This window comes from Sciurus carolinensis, chromosome 2 (assembly GCF_902686445.1).
Source record: "Sciurus carolinensis chromosome 2, mSciCar1.2, whole genome shotgun sequence".
Lineage (NCBI taxonomy): Eukaryota > Metazoa > Chordata > Mammalia > Rodentia > Sciuridae > Sciurus > Sciurus carolinensis.
In genome coordinates, this window is record NC_062214.1 from 787,312 (window position 1) to 799,698 (window position 12,387).

Below are 12,387 nucleotides of genomic sequence, written 5' to 3' on the forward strand. Positions count from 1 at the left end.
CCCAGGGGTCAGAGACTTGGGACTCTGCCTGCCAGCAGCTTGGGAGTCCAGGTCTTGGGTGAGTCTGGGTTCTCCCCTGGGTTGTTCCGGCCCCAATCTGGTAAGATGGAGGAAGGGCTACCTACAGGGGGAGTAGCGGAGGGACACAGGGTCACTGCGGGCCCCGTCCCTGTAGTAGGCCAGGATGGTGATCTCGTACTCTGTGTGCCTCCCCAGGTCAGGCAGGACGGCTGTGCTGAGGGTTCCTGGGACAGAGATCTGGAGAGAACAGAGTCTAGGTGTCCACTGGCTCATGGGGGACCTCATTATGGGGGCCTGACTCTCAGGCCCTGGGCAGAGAGGTGTCTCCAGGATGCAGAACTAGGGTGGGCACACAGGGCCCTAGCCCCAGCCTGGCCTCAGGACCTGGGGCAGGAGGGTCTTCTCTGAACAGCCAGCCTGCCCCTCCCTGCCGTACCTCGTGGGCCTGCCCCTCTCCCAGGGGTGTCCACTTGATCTGGTAGACCAGTACACCCGATGAGGCTGCAGCTGCCCACACCAGCCTGACTGCATCTCCTGGCAGCTCTGTCACCGAAAGCTGGCTCGGGCTGGGCACTTTCCCTGGAAGGTGAGGCAGCAGCTGAGCTTCGAGTGCTGGCCAAAAGCCGAGAGGGTCAACAGAGGAGTGTCCCTGAGCCCCAGGCCTCTGCACCCTCTCCCCTTATACCCCTCCAGCCACTCGCTCCACCTGGCTCAAAGCAGTGCCCAATGGACACATGTTGATTTGAATGGTCCAGTAGGGCAGGATCCTTTCTCTAGGCCCCAGACCTGACCTCCTGATACTCACTTGTGGTCACATGGCCAGTCAGTGTGGAGGAGCCTCCGCCAAGGTAGAGGTAGGTAATGCGGACGGTGTAGGTGGTAGAGGAGGAGAGGGGGCCCAGAGCAGTCCATGTGGCATTCCCAGGAGCCTCTGTCTGTAGGAGACATGGGCAGACCCAGTGGGCACCCGGAGTCCCTGCCAGGGCAGCGATCCAGGTCTGCAGCCAGCATTACTCTGCGGCCTCGAAAATGCAGGAAACAGGATGGGCCAGAGACCCCAGGAAGCTCCCCATGGTCCCTCCAGTGGGGGCACCTGCAGCCTCTCCAGTGTCACTGCATGTACCTGCATCGAGTCTCTGCCTCATGTCCCCCCAGATCCCACCAGGGGGTCCTTCAATGGCCAGGATGGGGTTAATGCCATAGCCCTAAGCCAGTCAAACTGGGGGTGGGGAGACTGAGCAGTTGTGGGTTGTGGACACCTGGGCTAGCAGGAGGAGGCCACGGGAGGCTCATGGTGGGGTTGAGTGTTCTGGGCTCCCAGGTATGTGGGTGGACACTGGTCCCTCAATAGCCCCTCAATATACTTGAGCCCCAGGCAGGTCCACTCTCACCTGCCCTGAGTGACCACCATCACTGGAGACGTAGCTGACCCTGACCAAGCGCACTGGCCTCTGGGTGCCCTCCCAGGACACACGGGCTGAGTCGTGGCTCACATCTGAGAAGCCCAGGTGCCTTGGTGGGGCCAGCGCAGCTGCAGAGCACAACCAGGCTTCAGGGGCTATCACGCCACCCTTGCCCCAGGCCTGAGGTAAGGATGGGGCCAGGACAGAGAGGTCTGGGGCCCCCACCCATGGAAACCTCTGAAGCAGACAGGGATACTCACAGGTTCTGGTTTGGATGCTCTGGGCCTGGCTGGCCTCTGGCCCTCGCAGGCTCTGCACCAGGATCTGGTAGTCCCTGCCTGGTTCCAGGCCATCCAGCAGCACCTCAGGCTGCCCCACCTGCACCTGGGGCACGGTGGCATGCTGGCCCTTTGCCCAGCGCCCCCCCCCCCGCCTCTCCCCTCCCCCCTCCCCCTCCCTCCAGGTGCACCTCTCTCTCCTCCTCCTTGCCCCCGGGGGAGGCTGATAAGCATCGAACCAGGTACTGGGTGGCCCCTGCTGAGGACTGCCAGGCCAGGTGGAGAGTCCTGGGCGTTGCTCTCACCAGGGTCAGTGCCCGCGGTGGAGGTAGAGGTGCTGGGGAGAGGCAACCATCATGGGCACTTTGGGAACAGGGCACGCGCAGAAATCTTGCCCACTGACAGGGGCCTCGTCTAACCACAGAATGATCTCTAAGCCCAATTTCAGGTGCTCTGAGCTGGAATACTGTGGGCCCAGGGTTCTAAGCACTTTTCCAAACTTCAGTGGGGCCGAGTTTTGGCGCTAGTGGTTGTGGGTGAGCTGGACCTTCCCACAAGTCCCAGGCCATCTGCCCCGAGGGTGGCAGGGGAGCAGCCTCCAGGGCACTTCAGGGGCCTCCCAAAGGTGTGCGATGTGGTGCTGTTTCTGTGAACTACAGGACAGACAGAGCAAAGAGAGGGTGGGGGTTGGGCAAGGGGCTGAGCCGGGGGGTAGGTTCTGAGTGTTCTACCAAGGCCTGTGGTGACAGCTGCCCATCTCTGGATCACTGAGCAGCTCTGGCACTGTCCACTCTAAGTGGGTACCTCAGATGGCATGTGGCTGCTCTGTCAGCAGAGCTGCTGAAGGGGAACCCCTGGCAGTCCTTGGGAGGGGTTGGGAGCTGATCAGTGACATCAGCCATGTGGTGTGGCCAGGCAGGGTGGGGGCTCTGAGGACGGTGTGAGCAGGAGGAACAGACTGAGGTGTGGCAGTGAAATGAATGACACTCCTGATGTCCAGGTGAGGACCCCAGAGTCAGAGAGGCCCTGGGACTGAGCCTTGTAGGGGTGGTTCTGACCCAGCTGTGCCGAGTGCACCTCTCTGCTGGTGCCAAACCCCAAAGGGGGAGAAGGGGGCCGCCTGTACCCACCTACCTGTGGTCACCAGGCCCTGCAGGCGCTGACCAACCCTGTCCTTGTAGACAGGGAGCACAGAGACCAGGTACTCAGAGCTGGAGGTCAGGTTGCAAAGCTGCACAGAGGAGACGGGCCCTCCCACCGCCAGCTGAAAGAGGGTAGAACTGCAGGAGGGGCCCACAGGGACAGGGCGCAGGGCAGGGAGACTCCGCTGACAGGGGTGTGGATGTCCCCTCCCACTAACTCAGGGTCCCAGCATGGAGCAGAGCAGCAGGCTGCTCTGAAGGAGCGTGGGCAGGAGACAGTCACTTAGTCCATCCCCCCACCAGTCAAAACTACACCCCAGGTCTTTGGTCACCTATGATGTCCCTGCTCTGACCTGCCCACTGCGGTGCATCCGAGCAGGGGCCACCCTGGGCTCTACTCTGTCTCGAGAAGGACTTGACTGCTCATGGGCCTCGACTCTCGGCCTCAGCTCCTCAGACTCCTGCCCAAGGCGTGGACAGCAGCTGGGGAGGCCAGGGCCCCCTCTCACCTCCTGGGGGGTGCCACCCCTGGACAGTTGCCACACAATCAGATACTTGAGGGGCAGTTGGGGGGTTGGAGTCCAGGACACGTGGACACTGGAGGAGGTGACCTGGGTCAGGACCAGGCTGCTGGACCCTGGGAGGGGGTCCAGGGCCGGAGCATCTTCTGGAGTAACTGTGGGTGGGCAGGGTGGTGGTCAGGGCCCAAGCAGCCAACTCTGTCTGCTTCCTGGTGGCCACTAAAGAGGAACAGGAGAATGGCTTCCCCGGACCCTCCACAGCAGATGCCCAGTGGGGACTCAGGCCCCTCAGGGCTGTGGTGCACCGTGTGGAAGCCACGGCCTCCCAACTGTCTGCGCGCAGCAGCTGGCAGGGCCACCTCCTCACCTGGGGCCCTGCTCGGGCTCCTGCCCTGCACCTTCTGGCAAATGAGGCGGCTGAGTAGGCCAGCCAGGGTGGCCAGCTGGGGGAAGTCCAGCACGTTGTGCATGGTGATGTCCAGGGGCTGGGATGCCAGGACCTTCAGTTCGGCCTCGTCAGCATTCTTTACACCTGCTCGGGGGCGAAGGGGGCGAAGGGGGCAGGTTGCCAGCTGGCTGGTTCCTCCTCCAGCTGGACAGGACCATGGAAGGGCCGTGTGGGGGAGGGGGCCAGGAGCCTAGGACCCTGTGGGACCCCAGTGAGAGACAGGACAGAGGCCAGGGAAGCCAGCATGCCTGGCTCACCCTGGGCCCATGCAGGGTGGGCCCTGGAGCTCTGGGCAGCTGGTCAGAACCTGCAGATGCTGGGGTAGAGTGCATACGAGTGAGGCACTAGGGGTTCCCAGGAGGACTCCCCTAGTCTAGGGTCTCTTCCCCATAGGACAGGGTTGAGAATCAGGCAGCACAGCAGCATGATCCTCCCGGGGGCAGCCAACTCAGGAGGTGGGACGGTCACCACCCACCCACCCATAGAGATGCTTGTCAGGTGAAGGACTGACTAGTAGGCTGCTCAGTGAAGATGGCACAAAACCCAGGCCGTCCTCCAAGGAGTAGGGTGCTGGCAGTGCCTGAGCATGCAGGTACTGGCTCCAGGGCAGCTCCCCAGAGCAGGGACGTAGCCCCAGGCATCACAGCATGGAAGTGGAGGCTCAGAGGCTGAGGGCTGCCTGGTGAGGCAACGTCCTCTGCCATCAGAGCCTTCCAGCCATGAGAACTCCAACCAGGCTGCACGGGGCTCACCCACAGTGAAGACGTCAATGTCCAGGTCCTTGAGGACACCGGCAGCAGTGTGCACGTCGTCCTGGGACTTGCCATCCGTCACCAGAACCACCACTTTGGCTGCCTCTGGACGGAGACCAGCCGAAGGCTTCAGGTTCTGCTCCAGCACGTGGGTCAGGGCTAGGCCTTGGGAGCAGCAGGAGTAAATGGCAGGTGCTGCCGGTGGCTTTCAGGTGCCCTCTTGGCCTTGGCTGCTCCCAGGCTCTCAGTTCATCCCCCACCCCCTGCAGCAGTCCAGCCCCACTCGGCCGAGGCACCCGAGGGCAGGATGGTCCTCTTCTTCAGGAGGACTGTGCCCAAGTCCAGCTGGATTGGGGGTGGGGAGACCATTCACTTTCAGCAAGATGGGGGACAGAGGCCCACATTTCGCCAAAGAAAAACAAAGGTGACTTTGCCCTTCATGAAGGTGTTTCCCCAACTTCTCACAAGTTTTCAGGGTGTGAGGGGCTTAGGGAGGGTAAACCAGCAGGATGAGCCAGTGTTGAGGTCCAGGCGGTACCTGTGAAGGTGTTCCCTCCCTTGTAGCGGAGGCCACGCACGGCTGCCAGCACCTCCCCACTGCTGCGGAAGGAGTTCAGGTCCCACTCGGTCCGGGGGTCTCCACTGTACTGAGTCAGGCCTGAGGGAGAGGGCTGTTGGGCTGTCTCAGTTCAGACCACACAGGCCAGGACCACGTCCTGAGGCTGCCCACTCTATACACAGCCCGCTGAGGTCCCCAGTGGGGATACAATTTTGCAGGACCCAGATTGGCTCGCTGGGGGGCAGCCAATCCTGCAGACCAGGTCATCAGTTCCAGTTGGAGCAGGGGACTTGGCACAGGAAGTGGACTGCATGGCCCACTCCGATCTCAGACTTCAGCCAGCAGGGAGCCTCTATCTGGCTGTGGACAACCTGGGAGGCTGGGCCTTCCCTCTACTGGTAAGGCATCGTGAGGGCTGGCCCCCGGGTGGGCTGAAGGGCGATACCCACCTACTTGAACTTTTTCTGGCCCAATCTCAAAGGGTGAGATGACACTGGCCAGGAATTCTTTGACCTGCTGGAAGTGGCCACGGCCAATACTCCAGGACCCGTCCACCAGGAAGACCATGTCAGTGGGTGTGGGGGGTGTGCAGCGGAACTGGGGACCAGCTGGGAAAGGAGGCAGGTGAAGGGCTGGGTGAGGCCTCCGAGCTGCTCTCGACCTGGCTGCAGACCCCAGAACTATCTTCCCTGGGGTTGGTGTGTGGCTGGGTCTTAGGAAGACAGGGACTCAAAGGACTGCTGGTCTCACCGGACAGAAAATCCCATGGGGACCCTGGTCAGTGCTCTCAGCCCCTCCAAACCCTCTAGAAGGAGAGTTGATGGCAGCCTTGGCACCGGGGGCTGCCTCTGCCCTCACCCTGGCAGTGCTGGGGCTGCACCACTGTCCACACAGCCTGCCTCCCTGTAGCCGGATGTCTGCATCTGCCCAGGCCCAGATGCCCATAGGTTGCTGAGGGGCAGACCGCTCAGGGAGCGCCACATGAGAACATGGTCAGGCTGGCATCGCCCAGAGGCCGTCAGCTGGGGCCTTTGTCCAGAGAGTCTCCGTGTGGGTTTCCCTGACAACTGTGCATGAACCATGCCAGGCGGCCAGGACCAGAGTCAGGGCCAGACCCCAGGAGATTTGGCCCCTGACGTAGTTGATGCGGTACACCACTGGGTTCAAATCTCTGGTCTGATGGGGAGACCCAGCCCTTAAGGCCTTGGTGGGCGGGACACAGTCCTGCAGGCCCTAAGTCACTGGGATATACAGTGGAGGCATAGGGCTCTGGACGAAAGGACTCCCTTGAGGGGGTAGTGCCAAGTGTGACAGTCCCTTTCCTCAGCTCCAAGCCTGGGGGAGGCGGACCCTCCCTCTGAGAAGCCCATCTGATGGGTAAAGCTGTGGAGGCAACCCGACCCATCTGGCCCTATGCCATGGCTACAGAGCAGCCCACTCACCCAGTTTCTCTCTCCTTCCGCCAAGGGGCACAGCGTGGCTCTGCCTCTCTAGGTCCCGGGGCCACTGAGCAGGGTCCTGAACCCTGGGGCCCCAGGACCAGCTCTGCTTAAGTTGCTGCTGATCCACGCCGGGTACTCCTGGGGTGGAAAGTCAGCTACCGTCTCTCACATCCCAGACCAGGTGGAGGCTCCTGAGGGGTCAGAGACCTCTTCCCCTAATGCCTGGGTTTGAGAGAAGCTAGGAGCATGACAGACAAGCTTAAGTTAAAGCAGGAGCTCTGTCAGACATAAGGAAGAACTTTCTGGCTACATGGTGAGAAACAGGAGATGTCCCAGGTTACTCCCTTCCTCCCCAGCAGCTCACTCTCACTCTACTTTGACCCACCAAGAATGGGAGGGTCTTGGCTTGGGGTGAAGGTGACTCTGGAATCAGAGGCCTGCTCAGGGTCTGGGGCTCCCACATGGGATTGGGTAGACTCCAGAGCTGCACCTGGTGGTCTCCAGCTGCTCCTGCCCAGGGAGTTACTCTTCAGATCCTCAACTGTAGAGAGATGAGGGGCTGTCGGGACCCCACCCTTCAGGATAGGAGGAGAGGGCCTGCACACACAGCTCTGCCCAGGAGAGCACACCACAGGCTCCATGAACCACCCTCTGTCCCTGGGGCTGGGCAGGGATGTCAAGAGCAGGAAACAAGAGCCAGAGGCACATCATGGAATGAGCTGGGGTACAAACCCAGGTCCCACCTCCCAGTTCAGAACCATGTCATCCATGTCTGTCCCAGGCCAGGATCCAGAAGAGGACACTGGACTTACTCACAAACTCCCTCCGCATCAGCAGGACAGGCCTGGAGCCAGTGAGCTTGAAGATCTGCAAGGTGTAGCCCTTGGAGGGGCTCAGGCCCCCCACGGTGGCCTTGGGGATCTTGGTAGTCAACATCACTTCCTGCTCCAAGTCCCCTGCAGTGGGAGTGGGAGAACTGTTGAGACCACGTGCATACATGCATGTGCAGGTGCACGCGTGTGCACGTGGACATGTGCATGTGCGGCAAGAAGTCCAGGATGCCCCCCAGCTCCTCCCTTGAGGCCTTGAGGGGAGAGAGGAAGCGGAGGGCCTGACAGGAGGGACTTTCTCCAGGGGGAAGCCAGAGGAAAATGGCAGAGGAAGCTGTCCTATGAGGAGCATCACACGCCCCGCTCTGTGGCCCGCCATCTAGAGACTTGGCTGCAACTGAGTATCGAGAACAAAGGCATGACCCCAAGAGGACCCTGCCCACCTCGGAGGACATAGCCAGAGATGTGCCCGGGGGCTGGGAGATGGCAGCCAGCCTGCAAGGTGCCGCGAAACCTCTGGCCCCAGCGTTGGAAGGGAGGAGAAGCAGGAGTGGGGGCAGCAGGGAGGATGCCGGACTCTCTTGGCTGAGCGCCTGGGTGGCATGAGGTATGAGGGCATGGAGAAATGAAGCCTCCCGCTGCCAGCAGCTAGCCTTTATTGAGCACTTGCTGTGTTCCTGGCCGCCCAAGCACTTCAGGGGTATCAAATCTCAGGAGCCTCACAACCTCACCACACCCATCTTACAGAGGGGCAGCTAAGGCACCAGGGACCTGCCACACAGCTACTCAGTGGCGGGACCAGGATTTGAATCCAGGTTTGCACACCCCTGGCCTGTGGTACTCCAGTGCCCCTTAACCTCAGGTTGACGTTTGACTGCCACCAGGCACTGTCCATTTTGTGGAAGTGGCTTCCTGGTAAGTGGCATGGTCTAGCCAGTGTTTCCTTTCCTGTCTTGTCCACTTCACCATGTCATGGCAGTGCCAGGCCCTCCAGCTGACCACACCATGCTCTTGGTCTCCCAACCTCCAGGGTCATGAGCCACATAAACTTCTGTCATCTACACGTCACACACTGTCACAGCAGAAGAGGGACTGGACATGAGCCCACCTGCAGCAACATGCAACCAACTACAACTGGGATGTCCAAGGTTTAATGTAGGTACAGAGCCACAGTACAAGGGGGTGCATGGGGAGTGCGGCTCTGAGGCTCTGCTGCCCTGGGGAAGGTCCCCGCTGCAGTGGACATGATAACTGGAGCTTCCCATGTGGCCACCAGCAGGGCATGGACAGGTAACTGCTAAGCTGAGGGGACACCTATTCATATCCCACACCTACTGTCACTTCTAACTTCACACACAAAGGCAGTCAGCAGGATTGCGTTCCTCAGCCGTGGTACAGGAGGGATGGCCCAGCACCAGCAGAGACTCTTGTCAGCACAAGCACTCAGGCTTTAACCTGACCCAACGTCCAGGGCCTGACTGCCAGTCTACAGGGGGCTCCACACAAAGATGCCTCTACAGAACAAGGACCCTGGGATCTTGTTTCTTCTACAAATAAATGTCAAGGAAAGGGAGAGGTGAACTATTGCAGGTGAGAAATTGAGACACAGGAGCCCAACAAGATGTGTGGATTTTTTGGGGGTCCCAATTTAGATAAGCCAACTGTAAAAGCTACTCAATAGACTAGCTAGAAATTTTAAACACAACTAAATATTTAATAATTCTGAAGCAGTTTTAATTTGAGGGTACTTGAAGAGTACTGGGCCATTTTCAAAAAACCTGTTTTTTTACAGAGCATACTAAAATATTTAGAGACAAAATTATATGATGTCTAGGATTTACTTTTAAGATACCAGTGTATGGAGTGAGTTGAGGAGAGAGATGTTGGCTGCGTGTTGATAACCGTTGATGCTGAGTCTCAGAACATGAGGCTTCATTGTGCTACACTTCCTTAGGAGTATGTTCAGATTTTCCATAAAAACGTCAGCTCAGAAGAAGTCAAGAAAGCAGGGGATAAAATTGACAACAAGAATAACAAAAAGAAGATTGGAGATTCAAACTCAAATCAATAATTTCATCAAACATAAAGGAATAAAATATATCCAGTTAAAAGGCAAAGATTGTTGCATTGGATAAAAATAACACCCAATTGTATGCTGCTTAGAGGAGAGGTTGAGAATGAAAGAACTAGAAAGAATATTTAATGTGACACTTCTGTGGCAGCAAGACTCATACACAAAAGCAGGGAACAGGCTGGAACACAGGGCTCCAAGAGGCCTCCGCAGTGGAAAGGCCCCGTCTGCCAGCAGACACGGGGTGCTGATGATGTTGTGCCAGGCCAGACTTCCATGTGTGAAACCACACTCCTGAGACACTGCGGGGGACATGTCCACAGCTACCGTGGAGATGCAAAATGCTTTTCAGCAACAAACCAGATAAACAGACACAAAATCAGTAATGACACACACAAAAAACTTGAAACATGAAATAAATAGATGGCTTAATGTGAGCACTGGAAGTGACACCCAGCACCTGCAGACTGCACGCACTTTCAAGTCAAATGGGACATCTACCAAGACTGACCACAAGGAGGCCATAGATAAAACAAGCTACTTTACAACACATTAAAATCACATGAAACGTTTCTAACCACACACAGTTAAGCAAGAAATACAGAACAAAAAAGTAGGTAGAAATTCCCTCCTGTTTTAAAACAAAGAAATTTATTTCTAAGCATCCTATGGGTCAAATAAAATTATCACAATAAAAATTAGTGGATATCTTAAAGTGAATAATGACGATTCTACATATCAGAATGTAACTACAAGCTGGGCATGGTGGTACACTCCTGTCATCCCAGCAATCAGGAGCTGAGGCTGGCAGATCCGAGTTCCAGGCTAGCTCAGCAACTTAGCAAGACCCTGTTCAGAATAAAAAATGCAAAGGTCTGGGGTGCAGTTCAGTGGTAGAGCACCCCTGAGTTCAATCCCTAATACAACAAAACTTTAGTCAAGACATCTGTAGATCAACTCAGCAATCCAGAAACAGGGATGACAGAACACCAACAAAGGGGCTGTTGGGCCAGGTGTCCTGTGGTCTGAGCCTGTGCTGGGCCTTCAGGCATCACCATGGCCCCAGCTATACCACCAGAGTGGACACTTGGGCCAGGCGCTCTGCCCTTATTCAGCTCACAAGCTCACCGGTATGCAGAGTCCAGGCCATCCTGAAAGCCCCAAGACTCATTCTGAGGAAGTCCTTGCTCAGCATGTGTATTGTAAGTACCTTCATGTGTGCTGTGTCTGAGGGTGTGGGTGGGACAGAGGCATACGTGTGCTCAAGGGAGAGAAGAAAAGAATGCAGAAATAACAGGGATGGCATCCAGGGGCCATGGCCCACCACACAGCAGCAAGGTTCCAGGGTGGAGGAAGGGAGCTGCTAGCCTGAGCAAGACAGTGGCCACCATGCTGACTGCCTCAACAGAGGGAAGGAACCAAGGAGAGAGCTGCAGGCCCCTTACCTGCCATGGGCTTCACCTGCACCAGGTAGCCCAGGCCACTCCCCTCTGACTCTCTCCACTTCATCTGCAACCGGTCCTCAGGCAGCACAGTCAGCCTTAGGTGGCCACTCGCTGCAGAGACAGGAGGGGCAGTCAGGACTGACACCAGTGCCCAGCCGACCTCCCCCTCCACTGAGCCCCACTGCAAGAAGAGCGGGGAGCACCTGCCTTGCAACCTGAGGGGCACTGTCCCATCTTGGGGGCTCTGGAGGGACACAGGGCACCCTGGGCATCTGAGGCCTTGTCCCCTGGGGAGCTCTCAGGGAAAAGCCTGCCTGGGAGTTGGAACCAGCCCTCTGTGGTCCTCAGCAACAGGACTGCACTTGTAGTTTCTGTGAGAGGGAGTCTAATCCTGCCCCGGGGTGTTTCTGACCCTGAGGTTGTGCCCAAGAGGATAGCAACCATCTTGGTGACCAGAGGTGCGAGCCTCAGGGCATGGTGGCAGACAGTCTCAGAAGAAGCAGCTGTGCCTGTGGACTCCCTAGAGTTGCCAAGGTCACTGCCAGGTTGACTAGTTCCTGGGGCACTCGGTGTACACGCGGTCATTGTCCGCCTGTGTGCTCACACTGGTGTGTCTGTGCACGCACGTGCTAGGGAGTGATTCTGTGGCAAGAGGGGTGTCCACAGCTGGTGAGGGCAAGAGAGGCAATGTGGGTCTGGCCCGCCTCCAAGGGAATTTCTGGGCTCTATGGAGTAAGCACCTATTTTTAAAAACGGGACAGAGATGGGCCTCTTCTGGCCACCACACTGTGAACTTTGGCACATGGGCCAGACTGGGGATGCCTGGCAGACACAATAACCCATTCAGATCAGGAAGCAGCTGAGCTGGTCTCCGGATGGGTCCAAAGGGGCCCGGATGCCCTGGAAGCCTCCTGCTGAAAGGCAAGGGTGTGTGGAGGTGAGGAGGGCACTCTAAGCCAGCTGTGGGCAGACGCCCTCTTGCCCATGAAGAGCCTTCTGTTCCTCCACTCTGCCTCCAACATGTTGGCCTGCCTGAGCCTCCGTCCTTGGGGAAACTGCACAAGACAGAGTGACGTCCTTGCTTTTACTTGCACACATATTGTCTTTATAGAACTGCTTCGTGATTTGGTTCAAGAGAGGCTTCTTTCAAACTGAAATCTTGATTCCTGTCCAAGATTTATCGCTTTGGGTTATTGTGAGCCGAGGGAGCCAAAGTCAGTCTAGGCAACTCCTCACCAGAGAGAACAGGCTGGGGACCAGAAGCCTGCAGGGTTCCAGGCCGGATCTGGGCTCAAGTCTCCCCACAGCTGCATGGGTGGCAGGTGGGAAGTGGGGCCCTGCAATACCAGATGTTGAAGTTGACCCAGGACCCTCAGATTCAGAGTGACCAAGAGCTACCAAGAATGAGAACAGCAGTTTGTAGGAGCCTGGACTGCCACAGAGGGTCACTTACACCCAGCCAGAGAAGCACGTTC

The 12,387-nt window shown here is 57.7% G+C and overlaps 1 protein-coding gene across 1 annotated transcript in view; it reads right to left on the reverse strand.

The window, feature by feature from the left end:
* The window catches only part of Col20a1 (collagen type XX alpha 1 chain), a 33,271-nt gene that overhangs the window by 16,186 nt on the left and 4,698 nt on the right, over positions 1-12,387 (reverse strand). The window contains exons 2-17 of the mRNA XM_047539588.1: positions 10,913-11,023; positions 7,379-7,522; positions 6,952-7,107; positions 6,567-6,704; positions 5,574-5,732; positions 5,104-5,223; positions 4,566-4,730; positions 3,733-3,897; positions 3,354-3,520; positions 2,837-2,966; positions 1,894-2,039; positions 1,685-1,808; positions 1,413-1,552; positions 827-956; positions 458-600; positions 126-258 (exon numbers count right to left, since the gene is read on the reverse strand). Of these exons, the coding sequence (XP_047395544.1) occupies positions 126-258; positions 458-600; positions 827-956; positions 1,413-1,552; positions 1,685-1,808; positions 1,894-2,039; positions 2,837-2,966; positions 3,354-3,520; positions 3,733-3,897; positions 4,566-4,730; positions 5,104-5,223; positions 5,574-5,732; positions 6,567-6,704; positions 6,952-7,107; positions 7,379-7,522; positions 10,913-11,023 (2,271 nt within the window). The remainder of the gene's footprint in view (positions 1-125; positions 259-457; positions 601-826; positions 957-1,412; positions 1,553-1,684; positions 1,809-1,893; positions 2,040-2,836; positions 2,967-3,353; positions 3,521-3,732; positions 3,898-4,565; positions 4,731-5,103; positions 5,224-5,573; positions 5,733-6,566; positions 6,705-6,951; positions 7,108-7,378; positions 7,523-10,912; positions 11,024-12,387) is intronic.